This window comes from Crocuta crocuta, unplaced genomic scaffold (assembly GCF_008692635.1).
Source record: "Crocuta crocuta isolate KB4526 unplaced genomic scaffold, BGI_CrCroc_1.0 scaffold233, whole genome shotgun sequence".
NCBI classification, from domain to species: Eukaryota; Metazoa; Chordata; class Mammalia; order Carnivora; family Hyaenidae; genus Crocuta; species Crocuta crocuta.
The window spans coordinates 8,586,098-8,600,702 of NW_027529526.1; the positions used below are offsets into that span (position 1 = coordinate 8,586,098).

General features: G+C 52.5%; 1 protein-coding gene across 1 annotated transcript in view; it reads left to right on the top strand.

Moving 5' to 3' along the window:
- Positions 1-14,222, top strand: part of GALNT18 (polypeptide N-acetylgalactosaminyltransferase 18) — a 355,226-nt gene extending 341,004 nt beyond the window's left edge. The window contains exon 11 of the mRNA XM_077761194.1: positions 13,801-14,222. Coding sequence (XP_077617320.1) covers positions 13,801-13,947 — 147 coding nt within the window. The 3' untranslated portion in view covers positions 13,948-14,222. The remainder of the gene's footprint in view (positions 1-13,800) is intronic.
- Positions 14,223-14,605: the final 383 nt, after the last annotated feature.

Consider the following 14,605-nt stretch of genomic DNA (forward strand, 5'->3'; position numbering starts at 1 on the left):
CTGACCCCACACTCTGCCCAGCAGAAGCCTTTGTCACTGTCCCCTGGCAGGTGTCTAGTCCTGAGTGACATGGGGTGGGGCTGTGTTTCTCCTCTGCCCTCCCTTAAGAGGAGAGGCAGGGAAGAGGGCTGGGGGTGTGTGTTCAGGGAGGCCGACTAGATGTGTGCTTGCTGGCTGGCGTTTCCCGGCTTAGGCCAGATGCACAATCCGTCTGCAGACTGGGGGCAACAGAGGGAAATGGACACATCGTCCCTGTGGAGATGAGTGGGGCTGACTTTGCTGGGGTGAAGTAGACATCATCCCATCTGGAAGGGCTGTGCCGAGGCTCACATCAGGCCATTCTCTGCTGCCTTCAGCCAAGCCTGCTGGGCCCATGAGCTCAGCTTCCTCCTGGGAACTTTGAAGAAACTGTCCAGGAAGATGGAGGGAGTTGGGTTGGGGGGGCTGGGGGGAGAGCTGGAGCAGGGCTGCTGGCTTTTCAGAAGAGAGCACTTACCTTGGACCTTGAAGAACTTGTAGGAGCTTGCTCCCTATGAAAATAGTGAAGGGCATTCCAGGGAGAGGGAACAGCATGGGCAGAAGCCGTGAAGCATCAAATCCCGGCTATGTTCAGGGAGCTGCGGATAGTCGGGTGTGGTGGGGCCTGGACTGCACGGGGTGGGGGGAGTATGCAGACGAGCCTGGACTTGAGCCTGTGGGCGGGAAAACGTGTGACAGGGGACTGGCATGTTGAGGTGTGGGCTTTTGAATGCCCCTGTGGCAAGTATTGTGGGGCTGAGTAGGAAGGGGATCTTCTAGAAGTGGAAGAGGGGCAGGAAGAAGAGCCAGCGGGAGGCAGAAATGCAGTCTGAACATTTGGAGGTTCCCTCTTCCCGCTTCTCCGTGAGCGACCCCAGGGTCATTATGGCCCTGCCTGGCCATCGAGAGCTCCTCTCAGGGCAAGGTCTGAGGCTGAACTGAGATGCCCAGCTTCTGGTGGTTGTGGGTCAGGCAGATTGACATGTGTGGCTGGAGTCCTCTGATGGACGAACATGCTGCTTCAATTCACCGGGAGGAAGGAGAGAGGCCCTGGGCAGTCCCAGAATAGCCCCTGGAGGTCATGGCCCAGCCACGCACCTGCTGCTCTGGGGACTTGGTGTCACCAGGATACAAGTGTTGTTAAACTCAAGTGAGCTCCCTGGCCTCTTTGGAAGCCTTGCTCCTCCGAGGGGCCCCTGAACCACCAGGGACACAGAGCTCCTCAAGACCACTGTGTCCAGACTCATGAAGTGCAGTGTTCGTAAGCATGGCAGCTCCATCCCAAAGACAACAAAACGAGGTGAAGTCACCTGGCCAAGATCACAGGGCCTCAGAGATGGCACCAGAATTCAAACACACTGTTTGACTCCGAACTCAGGCTGCTTCACATCCCCGCTCCACACCCAGGCCCCTCTGACTTTTTTCCAACCCTCACGGACAGACATGCGCACAAGGTCTCAGGCCGAAGCAACTCATCTCCATCTCCAGACACAGATAGATGCCTGGGTGCCCCTGGCTGGCCTTCATCTCATCTGTCCATCCCTGACCGGGGCAGAGAAAGGAACAGCCCCATAAAATAGACGTACTCAAGGCAAAGACACCCCCAAATCCAGCTCTTTGCTTTCCTCAGCTCAGCACATGGCCTTGAACAGGCAGCCCCATGTGATTCCTGCTTGAAAGGACACAGTGACCGACAAAGTAGGAATGTTGGAATGGAATCCTGGAGCCTGGGCAGTCGTCAGCCACTCACACATACATCTAATTAACTCCCAGGGTGGTTTGGCAGTCACATCTTTGATCCTTCTACCAAGGGGAACCGTTTGGAAGTAATATTTTTAAATCCCTCATCTGCAAACCCAGAGCAGCCGTCCTTGCCTGATATTTAAAGATTAGCATATGTGAATTTTTTGTTTAATGCAAAATGATGGATATTTATCAAGCAACCCGGAATCTGCAAGGCCTCCCTGGTTAGGAACTACTGTTGACCAGGCCAGAGGAGGCTGGAAACCTCTTACATGATTAAATCGTGTGCTTCGGCTACTTTTCTTGCAACAGGTTTTAGTCTTTGCAAACTACATGGGTATCCTACCAACTTGAATGATCTGGTGCAGAAGCTGGACTGCTAGGAGATTCACTGGTGCATCTCCAGTCTCCTTTCTGGTTTCGCATTCTGCATTATTTACTCTCCTGAGGCTGCGTTTAAACTCCACAGACACTCAGGCTGAGTTAATTTCAAAATAATCCAGCACGATTCTCCCAGGTTCTCCTACAAAGAAGATAGGCATTTGAGTATCTTAGTGTTCCATCTCCTACCCTGATTTTCTGCTTAACAAATAAAACGCCTTTCTTCTATGCCCTGCAAGCACTTCCGAATTTCTGATCCTTCAGGATGAATCAGGACAGCATTAGATACTGACACTGAGAAACCACATGTGATGAGACAACTCTTGGCAACACTGATGTACAGGGCTCTGATGAGCAGTTTTCTGATGATGAACATTCTTTCCTTCAGTTATTCGTCAAACATTTATTGAGCGTGGGGGTTGGGCAGGAAGGATGCAAATATGAAACAGACCCAGCCTCTGCCCTGGAGTAACTCAGGAGCCTATAAACACGCAACAAAATGAGTGAGGAGACCAGAAATGAGGGATGTGTGACGTTCTGGGCCATCCTTGAGCCCGCCACCTTCAATTCAAGACTTGTTTGATCTGGATCTTGAACGTTGCAGGCCAGCTCCCAGGTGTAAAAGGAGAACATCCCATGTAGAGGCTCAGCCTGGACAAAGTCAAGAAAAAAACAGAGCATGTCTGAGTAATGGAAACCCAGTGTTGGTATGGGTGGAATTCAGAATCTCCAAAGAGGCATGAGAGAGCTCAGACATAAAGAGCCCGTTTTGGATGCAGATAGTGGTGATTGTCGAAAGCCATGCCAACAAGTTGGACTTCACCTTAAAAACAGACGGCAGAACCGGGGGAAGTTTTAAGCAGTGGATTGCCACAAAGGTGTCTGAACCCCTCTGGTAACAGAGTTCAGGGTGGATTGGAACATAAGAGACATGGAAGCAAGTTAGGGGACTCTTCCATCATCCCCATGAGAGATGGGGCAGCTCGATCGCCATGAGGGTGTGAGGCCGGGCAGCTGTTGGGGGTGGGGAGACTTTGAGAGACATTTGCATCAGTCTGTCGGAAGTAGTGATGGAGGAAATGAGATAATTGTGAAGGGTTATTATTTAACCCAGGGACACCCTAGGCTCTAGGTTTGAAAAACAGCGGGTGGACAGGCAGAGTTGTCTCTCCCAAGCGATTCACTTGTCTCTAGACAGCCAACATCTCCCACGTCAACATGATGAAATTCCGTGAACACTGGAAGTAGTTGCTGCCTTTTGTGACTTCTCTAGCTTGTGATGCCTCCTGGTTTAAAGAATCTCCTAAACTGTTGCCTATAAATTATAGGACTTTCAGTCTTCTGAGAGGACCCTCCATACTGAGATTTGGGGGAATTCTGGGATTTGGTGATGAAATGTTAGTGAAAGAGGCATTTAGTCAGTGAGGCCGGTACCCATAGAAGGAGAGGGAGTGCACAGATATCCAGTCACTACAGAGAACTCGGTGGGAGGACAGCTGCCAAGCAAGGCGATGGACCGCCTCTCCACGGTAATGAGATGCCGCTCTTGCCTCACCACCATTACCGCGAATGGTTACACAAAGGCTGGATCCCTCTCTTCAAGATGTTCTTACGGAGATTCTTGCCATATGATGTGTGTCTTCTAAGATCTGACTTCCTTAAATTCTCCCTATCTGTTTGAATGCATGGTTGAAGGAATTGGAGGCTGTTGAACCAGAAAGACAGGAGCACCGTAGCTCCGCCTTCTCAAAGCTGAAGGGCTGCCCTAAGCGCAGGAAAGCAGCCTTGTCCTCTTGGCTCTGAGGGAGGCCTGGCGAGTCCAGGACAATTTATAGAGCACCTTTCTCATAGTCTGAGTTGTCCAGACATGAGGTTGGCAGTTCAGGGAAGAGGTGAGCTCAGGGGACCATGCAGCAGGTCATCCAAGGCTCTACAGCTCTCGGTGGATTTGGGCTGGATGGCTTGAAGGGCTTGCCCACCCCAAAATCCTGTAATTCTAAGCTGAAATTAGGCAGTGAGCCCTGAGGAGGGCATCCCTACCTGGAAGGTTCGCTGGGCCTGCCTCATTAAACTCATTTGAACTCATCAGGAGTTCAAAAACGAGCTGAACTCTTTGTACATCTTTTTCCTACTGTATGCAATTGTTTTTCCATTATGTCACTTGATGCCCCTCTCATCCATCAACTGGTACACGGGAGGACAGACACTTCCAGTATCTCCAGCACCTCATGGAAAGCTGAGACAGAGGAGTCACCCAACGTGCTATTAATCAAATGAAGCAGTTCTTTTTGTTTTAGAAATTTACAATTATTAACCAAAGGCCTCCTATGTGCCAGGTCTTGAGCTAGGTCTGTGGGAGACTTTTAAGAAGGACAAAAGTTTACCACTGATGACTCGCCTTGCACGCATGTGTGCACACTGCAAAAGGACATTTCAGCATAATAGTAAAGGGCCCTGCTTAGCTGGAGAAATCCCTAGTTCCTACAAAGAACACATTTAGGTGGTGGTGCGTCCTAACTGCTATACATACACATGTGTTATGTGAGGTACTCTAAATTATAGGGTAAATATGCACTTCTTCCTATAACTTCAGACTTGAAGGAAGGGGGTGGAAATGCTTTATACTAAAACAAACATGCATACTGTGGAGCAGGGTACAAATTGGTACGAATATTTTTTAAAACAGGAGGTTTGACAGAATGTCAGGGTATCCAGGCTGTGTCTCATGCCACTCCCAGACTGTGGGGTTTGCCATCACTGCCCTTGGCTGTTGAGTTCTTTGGTGGAAACACTAGCAAGGTCCTTCTGGGTGTCCAAGAGAACAGAGATCAGCGTTCCCACTGGTAGGCTGTCCCCACACCTGAGCCCCTGTGCTTGCCTCGCTCTCTGCAAAGAATTTATGCATTTTCCACATGAGCATCACGGATAACAAGAGATATCTATTAATGTCAGGAGAGAAGAAATTTTCGAGAGTATAAGGAGACTGCCCGGAAGAGAGCTGAGTGTGGAGCCAGGCCTGCCTGTCCAGGATAATTGGCTCTGATTTGTGGGGTCTAATTTGATAATTTGATGCAAGATGAGTAACCCACTCAAAAAAGAATCTATTTGCAGAGTGCATTTCCCAGGGAGCACGGCTAATTCTGCCAAAGAATTCCCCCCCACTCAAGGAGGAGGAGTCCTTGACTTTCTCCCATCCTGATCCCCAGTCGCTGTCAGGAAGTCCGAATTCAGGAACCTTTTGTACTGAAAGAAAAGACTATAATCAGGTATTTCATTGTGGCTCTGGAATAAAACACCTTTTCATTCCCATGTCATATGAAGGGGCAAATGTAGAACCGTCCAGTTTTGATGGATGAACAAAGCCTTGCATAGGCCCTGGAAGTTTGTGATGTTTGGTTTATGGCAGTCAGCACCCTCCCCCCACCCCCTGCTTATCTCACAGAGATCAGGAGCCAGGAGCAGGTGTGATGGTTCCCACTACTCAGGTTCCCACTACTCAGACCCGAATAAGATTTTTAAATGTATTTATCAAACATTTATATGGTGCTTACTATGTGCCGGTTGGTATTGTAACTGCTTTATAAATATTACTTAATTCCCATGACAATGCTAGCAGGTACTTTAATTATCCTCATTATACAGATGAGGAAACTGAGGCACAGAGAGACTAAGTAATTTGTCCAAGTCCAAATCTAGGAATTCTGCCCCTGGGATCCATGCTTTAAACCACCATACCATGGTGTCTTTCTTCATCTTGCCTCTAGAAAATCAGTGAATGACTGCAATGGGAGTTTGGAGCCAGAGTCTCCTTGCCAACCAGTCACACACTGATGTGTGTGCACTGGCTGGATTCCTGCCCCCTCAGCGCACTCCTTCCAGCCACCCTGCTATCTCCATAACCCACCTTCATCTTTTTTTTTTTTTTTTTGCACTTGACATCACCATTACCCCATCTTCAGTCCAATGGACCTTCAAAGCAAATCCCAGGCCAACTCTCGCTCAGGCACTGGTGAGTCTCCTTTAAGAAAGATAAATGCCAGAGTACTTCTTGAACAAATCTAGTGTTGAATATTCATAATATAGAAAGACCACTTTTCTCTACCAAAAGACTTAATCTCAGAGTTTCTTTAACCAGTGCTAACATCCCATCCATGCTTTGAAGTATTTGATTACTAATCATTAACTGCTTAACCTGGAAACTCCCAAGCCCACTGTGCTTAAAGCCAAAGACACACTGGGCCATCTGGCCGTGGAAAATTAATTAGAAAGGAAAGTAGAACGGGAGCTCTGAAATAGGCAAAAAAGACTTTGGAATACAGGAGTCCCTCCACACAACCTCCTCTGAACGCTTTGGTGGTCAACATGAGACCAGCCTGAGCTCAGCCCAGAGGCTCCAGACACATCTCCTCAGGTCGCAATTGCAGGCAACAAGCCAGGCCCAGCCCTTCCTTGAGAGAAGGTGACAGCTTCTTTGTGGTCCCCAGCCACCAGCACCGGTGGTGGCAGCACCTGGGAACCTAATGAGGCACATTTCCGGGCCCTCTTGCGGGTCCAGAAGTGATCTGCGGTAAGCGAGCCCTCCAGGGACTCTGTCTAATCTATTTACCTGGCCTATACCCCCAGGAGGAACTGGGCTAGTTAGGAAACTTCTAGCTGCCGCAGGCACATAGTTGGGGAAACTGAGGCAGAAGGGAAGTGCATGCTGCATGATTTGGGGTCAGCTACACAGTGGTCCACGGCTCCATGAGCCCCACGCTACATATCATCACTGCCCAATGGCCAGACACAAATCTGAGCGTCCCGCAGCTCTCCGGGCCTTCTGCAAATGAGAAGACTGAGGCCCAGGATGAGCTGCCGACCCAGGGTCAGGCAGGAAGAGCCAGTGGCGAGGCCGGGAGCAGAGCCCCTTTTCCATCGCTTCCACCCACCCCGCCTCTTGTGCTCTTCCTAGTGACTATTCCAGAGAAGCCCAGAAGGAGCAGGAACCAGGCTGGGGGCTGGGAGCCCACCTCTAGGAATTATTATTAGCTTCCTTAATTCTATACATTCAGCTTTCGATTTTTTTTAATGCTGTTTCCATATTTAATTCAGTTTCCATTCCAATTAAGCTCTCTGTGTGCTGCGGCATCTCTCCTGCCAGGTTTAATTGCCCTTTTTTAAATTCTTTAATTAAAAGTATTGTGTGTTTCCAGATCCTGTTGTTGTATGTATTACACAAATAATTTAGACGCCTGGACTGGTAAACCAAGGGACTGTGCCCTCCTTGGAGGACAGGGCTGGCCGGGGATCTGCATCAAGCCCCAGCCCCTCGGAGCCCAGGGCATGGCCCAGGGGCTGCTGGATGGGCCCAGGCTGTGAGGACAAGAGCCTGCAAACAGGCCTCCTTGCTTCCTTCCTTCCTTCCTCCAATACTCCATGCCTCACACAGCCAGAGTGGCCCGGTTAGCATGTCAGTCCAACCTTGCAAAGCCCCTGTCACCAGATTAAAAGCCAAAGTCCATTCAGTGGCTGTGAGTCCTCACTGAGCCTCACAGAACCTGACCCTACCTCACCTCTTGGGCCTTACCTCCTACTCCTACCCCACGCCCGCGCTGCCCCGTGGCCTCCGCGCCGGCCTCGTTGCTGTTTGCTGAACACGCTAGGCCTCTGCTGGTGCAGGAGCCTTGCTCTGGGGCACAGGACCGCCCCCAGGTCCCACCCGGGCCACCTTCTCTCCCTCTTTGTGTCTTCGCTCAGCTCTTCCCTTCCTGGTGAGGGTCACCCTGGCCACCTCTTGCTGCCGCCTGCTCGCTCCATTCTCTTACCTGGTTTGTCTGAGGCCGTTCAGGCTGCTGAAACCCAAAGACCATCGACTGAGTGGCTTAAACAACAAACATTTATTTCTGACAGTTCTGAAGCCTGGGAGGTCCAAGATCAGGGTGCCAGCAGGTAGGGTCTGCTGAGAACCCTCTTCCTGGGTGGCACGTGTTCCCTTTATCACCATGGCCTCATGCAGCAGAGGGAGAGAGCATCTCTCTTGTGTCCCTTCTTAAAAGGACACTAATCCAATTCATGAGGGCTCTCCCCTCATGACCTAATTACCTCCCAGAGGCCCCACCTCCAACTATCAACACGGTGGGATTAGGGCTTCAACACATTAATTTTAAGGGCTCACAGTCCGTCCATTTTTGCGCACAGCCTCATCGCTCTAACACTCCACAGAATTGACTGTTTGCTCCGGCCCCTGGAATATAGTCCCCACGTAGACAAAAATCTGTTCCTGTTTCCTCACTTGTGTATCTCCATGGCCTAGAACTGCTCCTGGCACACAGTCACTAAATATCTGACAGATGGGTGAATAGATGGATGAGTCATGTGTCTGCAGAGAACCCTCAAAAGACCTGGCCCAAACTGGCTCTACAGAGCCCCTGAAGCCCTTGAAGGTGACCCTCCTCTGCCCCAGACATTGAGGCACCGGCAGCTCTTAGTCTAGTCTGCTACCTCGAGACAGGCGTGGGGCGGAGAGGTGGTGTGGTGGGCCGAGCCACGCATCGAGTGAGGAACAGGGAACGGCGGAGACTCGAGGCTCCCAGCCTGGCACTACCGCTACTGACCACATGACCGTGGGCCCATGTCCCGATCTTCCTGAGCCCTAGTCCCCAGTTCTATAGAATGGGGAAGATTACCATCTCCACCCCTCAAGGCTATCATGAGAAATACATGAGATTGGCCGTGTGGAGCATTTGCTAGGAACCTGGGAAGTAAGTGTTAACTGCTGTTAGCTCTGTCTCCGCGCAGAGCCAGCGAGGAGAGGTACGGAGAGAAACAACGCCAGGCTGCTCCCAAGGGTGCTGAGCTCACCAGAAAAGGATGGAATGGAGGAAAGGAAGGCTCCTTTGCAATTGTGGCAAATGGAACCTGTCCAGAGACAGGGTGAGAGCCTAGAGTTTGTTCAGTGACAGAGGCTGAGGTCCGAGAAGGAAGACGGGAGGGAGGCAGCACCCGTGGCCGGTGCTATAGCTCTGGCACCAAAGTGGCCTGACCCCTCCTCCTCCAGCCCAGGGGTGCTCCCCAGACATTGACCAGGGCTGCTCAGTGAGGCCTCCACATGGGCTTTACTCTTCTGCTCTACAAGAGTCTCCTATTGGAGGCTGTATGGAGGAGGCTCTCCTTGATGGCCTACTTCACCCTCCCTGACAAGCCCAGATGCTCTCACTGGGGCTGTGTCTCCTTCACAGCCCTGCTCTTGGCCTCGCTCTGTTTCTTCCACATCCTTCCCAGAGGCCACACTGGCTGCTTCTGCCCCAGGGTCACCACACTTCCTCTCTCCAGGGTCCCGAGGGCCAAGATGGGGCCTGGGAAATATCACATTTGAGTCTCTGAAGGAATGCTTTCCTCCTCAGAGACCTCCTCCCTCCCTTGGGCTTGGCAAGGTGCCCTGTGAGAGGCTCAGAACGTGCCTGAGTGGTAGCAGGAAAGGAGAGACTGCGCCTTCTCTGTTTTGGACAAGTTTCTCCAAGTTCATTGATCCAGGGTTGACAAAAGGCAGCTGGCCGCTGGCACTCAAGGCCTGGGCCAGCCCCTGAGGAGATGCTGAGAAGCCCGCCTTCAGCAGAGTGAGTGGGCACTTGCTCTGGTCCCCTTTCTGCCTATTGTGCATTTTTTCCGGAGTCCTCATCCTGGTACACATCCGTTGGTGGTTTTATAGCTGATGAAAGGGTTTCCCATTCCTCCTTCTGGTCGTCCTCCAGTGATCAGGACAGAAATTACCATCTGGTCCTAGACACAGCGGAACCAGAGAGTGGCTCGCCCAGGGCCACCAGCTGACAACCAGGAGTGAAGCTTTGTAGGTCAGCCCCCGCCCCATCCCCTCTCACCGCCAGAAAGGCCGGCAGAGCTCAGGAATTAGTGAGCAGGGCTGGTTTCACGCACACCCTGCCTGAGCTCCACTCTTAGCAACGAGGGTTCAGGCACACCCCCGGCTGGCAGGGGTGTCGGAGGGTCAGGGGAGCCTGGGCACACACCTGCCAAAGAGACACGGCCCAACCCGGGTGTGGGCGGCGGGTATGCTCAGGCCACGGAAACAGAAGCCACAGAAACCTGGGCCTGGCAGAGCGAGGGGCTGGCCTCACTCAGAGCAAGCATCACAAGGGATGTCTCTGGGTCCACAAGTCCAGCTTTTGAGGGACAGGATGGGGACCCACAGCTTCCAAGCAGGCCGCTCGAAGCTGTCACCCTATCGTCAGCCCAGGGGCGTGGCGTGTCCCCCGAAAGTGCTGACTCAGTGGCTGTGATGAAGGAGTCTATTGTCCAGTGGAAATGGGGTGGCAGCCCCCTGCTTGGCAGGCAGTTCTGAGTGACACAGAATAATTGGGGTTTGTCCCAAGGAGGGCAGGCAGAGTGGAAAAATTATACAAAATCATTCCACAAGGAACTGAGCAAGTTTAAGAAAAGCACGGACCTCGGGGACATCGAGCCCCATCTTCCCATTAGAAGGGAAAGGGTGGAGAAGTGGGAGCAGACCCACATGTGGGAACCTCAGGGGGACGGTCTGGGGCCCGTTGCTGGAGGCCCCCATGGCAAGGATTCGAGCTGGGATGGGAGGAGAATGCTCCTGGGCAGAGCAGCGTGGGAACGAACGTGCTGGTTCAGGAGGGCTGTGTGAATCCCCGGAGGAGGCCCAGCCAAGCTGGAGGCCGCAGGCTGAGGTAGAGGTGGCCCAGGTTGCTGATGAGAGCAAGAGGGTCGGCCTTCAGCGTCAATTCCACATGCGGACTCCAGGGTCCTTTCTGAGCCCTTGTCTCACTGACGCTTGCTCCTCTGCCCCCTCAGGGCCTGAGCCGGCCCGTGTCTCTGGCTGAGAGATGAGCTCGCTGTTTGGGTTTCCCCTTTGCGCTGTTGTCTCTCCGCTCTTGGGTGCAATGAGTCACCTCCTCAGAGAGGTACCGACCTCGGGACACAGCAGGAGAGTCCCGCTTTCTTCCCCTGAATACTCAGGGACAAACGTGCGGGGCGCTCTCCCACACACTGGAAATTGGGAATTCCCTTCCTCCTCCCCGACGCACATACACACCCGATCCCCTTTGCCATCCAGCCACTCACTCCCAGCCTCCTTCACCCACTGTTCAAAGTCGCTTCTGAGGCAGCTGCAGTTTTTTGGTCTTAATTGTTTAATGGAAGAAGCACACATACATACAGAAGTGTGCACGAGGTAAATGTTCAGCTCAGCGGTTTAAAGCAAAGCAAACCCCTATATTACTGCCAGCCAGGTCAGGAAATAGCACACCACCAGCATCCCAGAAGCCCCTCTGTTGCCTCCTATCAATCATTTTCCCTCTTCCCCCTCCTTAAAGATAGCCCCCATCCTGGCTCTAACACTGTGGTCCTATTTGGCCTGCTTGGCAGGTGGATATAAGTGGAAATGTGTATGTATTCTTTATCGGGCTTCTTCTGCTAACACGTGTGTTAGGTTTATTCATAACTCGTGGAGCTCTCGTTGGTATATTTGTGATGCTGTACAGTATTCTGTTATGTGAATAACCACAAGTTATTTATCCATTCTACTGTTGATGGGCACTGGGGTTGTTTCCAGACTGGAGCTTTTACCAATCATGTTGCAGAAAACAGTCAAGTGCTTGTCTCCACTTCCGCTAGATTCAGACCTGGGCGCGGGAGTGTTGGGTCTCAGGGATGTGTGTGTCCAACCGTTGTAAATACTGCCAGGTTCCTAGGTTGCTGTGAGAACCGAGTGTTCATGTTCTTTGAGATGTCAGCCGTCACCATGGGGATAGAGGTAGCCGACTGGGGATGACCCCTTTCAGAAGAAGTTTGCTGTCTCCCTCTCTCCTGGTGTGCGGTTCACTGGAATGGGCCTGGCATGTAGCTGGGGGTGGGCTGCAGTCATAAGAGGCAAGGGCCTCCCCTGTGCTACCCCCTCCTGCTGCCAGGCCTGCTCAAGGCCACTCCAGAGTGAAACATCTGAGCAGCGTGGCCCGGTCCTGTGACCCACCCCTTCTCACCTCTGCAGGTCATGACAGCCAGCATTTACTGATCATCTGTTATGTGCCCAGCTTTTTGCTGGATGCCGAGAGCACAGAAATTGATAAGACATAGAGCTATCAGTGTAGAGGGTGGGAAGACAAGTAAACAGGTAATTCCATGACCATTCAATCATGCTGGGCTGGAGAAAGCATGGCTGAAGAGCACCTAGCCAGCTGGGTGGCCTGGAGGAGAAGAGGTGAGAGGGGCCGAGGCTAGAGATGAGAGACTTCTGGAAAAAATGGAGCAGGAGCTAAGCCTTGAAACGTGACTGTGCTCAGCCGGCTACGGAAGCATGGAGAAGGACCCCCAGCACAGGACACGGCTTGCTTGATGTCTAGGAACCCCAATATAATACAAACAGGTTTAGACAACTACAGACGGTTAGATATGGCTGCACAAAAGGTGTGTGGGGGCTGAGGGAGGAGACGAGGCCACAAAGGCCTTTGGGGCTGCACTCCGGAACTTGGGCTCTTTCCTCTAGGCCAAATGTACATTTCAGAGAGATCACTCTTCCCTGCCTCTGGAGGTCAGCAAGGAGGCTGGTGCAGTTGTCCAGGTGACCGAAGATGGTGGCCTGAACCCAGGCAGGTGTGATGTGATAGCAATAAGGGAACAGTCACCAGGCAAGAGGGACATGGAGTTGGCAGGACTTGGTGCCTAATCAGATGCTGGGGAGAAGGCAGAGGTGTCCGTGCAAATGCCCAGGTCTCCCACACAAATGCCTGGCTACTGCTGAGGTGGTAAACGCAGGAGGAGTAGATTCTGGGGAGAAGGTAAGTTTGAATACCTACTCAAGTGCCATGAAGCTACAAAGAGTCCACTTACAAGGACCACCACCTACCCTGAGGAATCCTGCCTACAGAATTGGTATAACTCTAAGCTGCTCACATAGTCCAGGCTAATGCTCAGACTTATGGTCAGCAGCCTCAGAGTGCCCAAGCTCTGCAAGGACCCCACTAAAATAAAAACTTACCGGGCTCCTCTTTGCTGCTATGGGGCTGCTCAAGGGAGCAGAACGTCTTTTCCTGCAAGAGGCCTTGGGGCATAAACTGAGTATGCATGGCTACTGAACATTCTAGAACATCAGCAGCATGGGGGAAAACCATGCATGCCCAGAGCTAAGAGATAGACATATCCAGGAGCCTGAGTTTGGTGGAGACCCACACTGATGATGCTCGAAGTCCACTTGGGTACATGGGCCCTAAAAGCAAGAGGTCCTGGACCTCTAGTGGTGCTCATATTCAGGCCACTCATGGGGAGGGGAGTCCCAAAGAATGAGTCTTTTCAGGGCAGGACCCAGCCCATGCCTATGGGGGACAGGGCCTGGCCCCCAGGGTGGGAGCCATGGAAACAAACCAGCGTGCCACCCCTCAGCACGTGGATGGAAGTTGGGGTGGGGCATCTCCATCCTAACAAAGAACTAGGGCCCTGTGAAGAAAACCAAGGCACCTGTTCAGCCTTAGGGAGGAGACAGACATATCAGAGCAGGGCCTGCATGGGAATGCGGGCCCCCACCCCTCTCGTAGCCTCTCTGGACCCCAGGCATGTGGACCCACCGATAACTCTAGGCCAGAGGTCCCCCCACATTCCCCCATTACGTCCATAGCCCCTGACTCGCCTCTCTGCCCCGGCTCCCAGGGAGGCCCCATCCAGAACCGCAAGTCCAAGCGCTGTCTGGAGCTGCAGGAGAACAGCGACTCGGAGTTCGGCTTCCAGCTGGTGCTGCAGAGGTGCTCAGGCCAGCACTGGAGCATCACCAACATCCTGAGGAGCCTGGCGTCCTGACCCTGCCGGGAGCCGCCGCCCCCCCGCCCCCCTCCTCTCCCGTCCCTTTGCTACTGTGTAGCACCTGCTGCAACCTGCCTGCTGTCTGGGTTGGGGGGAATTTTGGAGTCGGGGGTTACCAGGTGAGCGGGACCCCCCCCAAAAGAGCTTTTTATTTCCTATTCACTTTTCATGGAGTTTATAGAAAGGTGCCAAGTGGTGGGTGATGGTATAATATCATAAACTATTTTGCAACTGTACATAGGGGACAAATGGAAAATATTTATAACTGACAATAAAACACTATTGATTAAGAAGAGGGCTTTTGCAGTCATTTGGTGCCCAGCAGAGCTGCCTGGCTGGTTCTTCTTAACTTGGAGTGCTTGTAGCCAGAGATGGGCCCCTGTTGGCTCTTCCTGCCCCTCATCCTTGAGGAAGGAGGCCTGAAGCCTCTGCCAGCAGAGGGCGCTTGTGCAGACCACCCAGGGTGGCAAGTGGGCACTGTGCCCTCACAGTCACCTCCAGCCAGAAAGCGCCTTCGACCTCTCCCACAGCAGATGTGTCCTGTGGAGACAGCGCTTCTGAAGAAAGCAAGGGTGCTCGCTCGCACCTGGAGCGTCAGCCGCCGGGTTTCAGGCTGCAGGCCACACGGCCCTTGATGTCTGCTCCCTCACCTCCC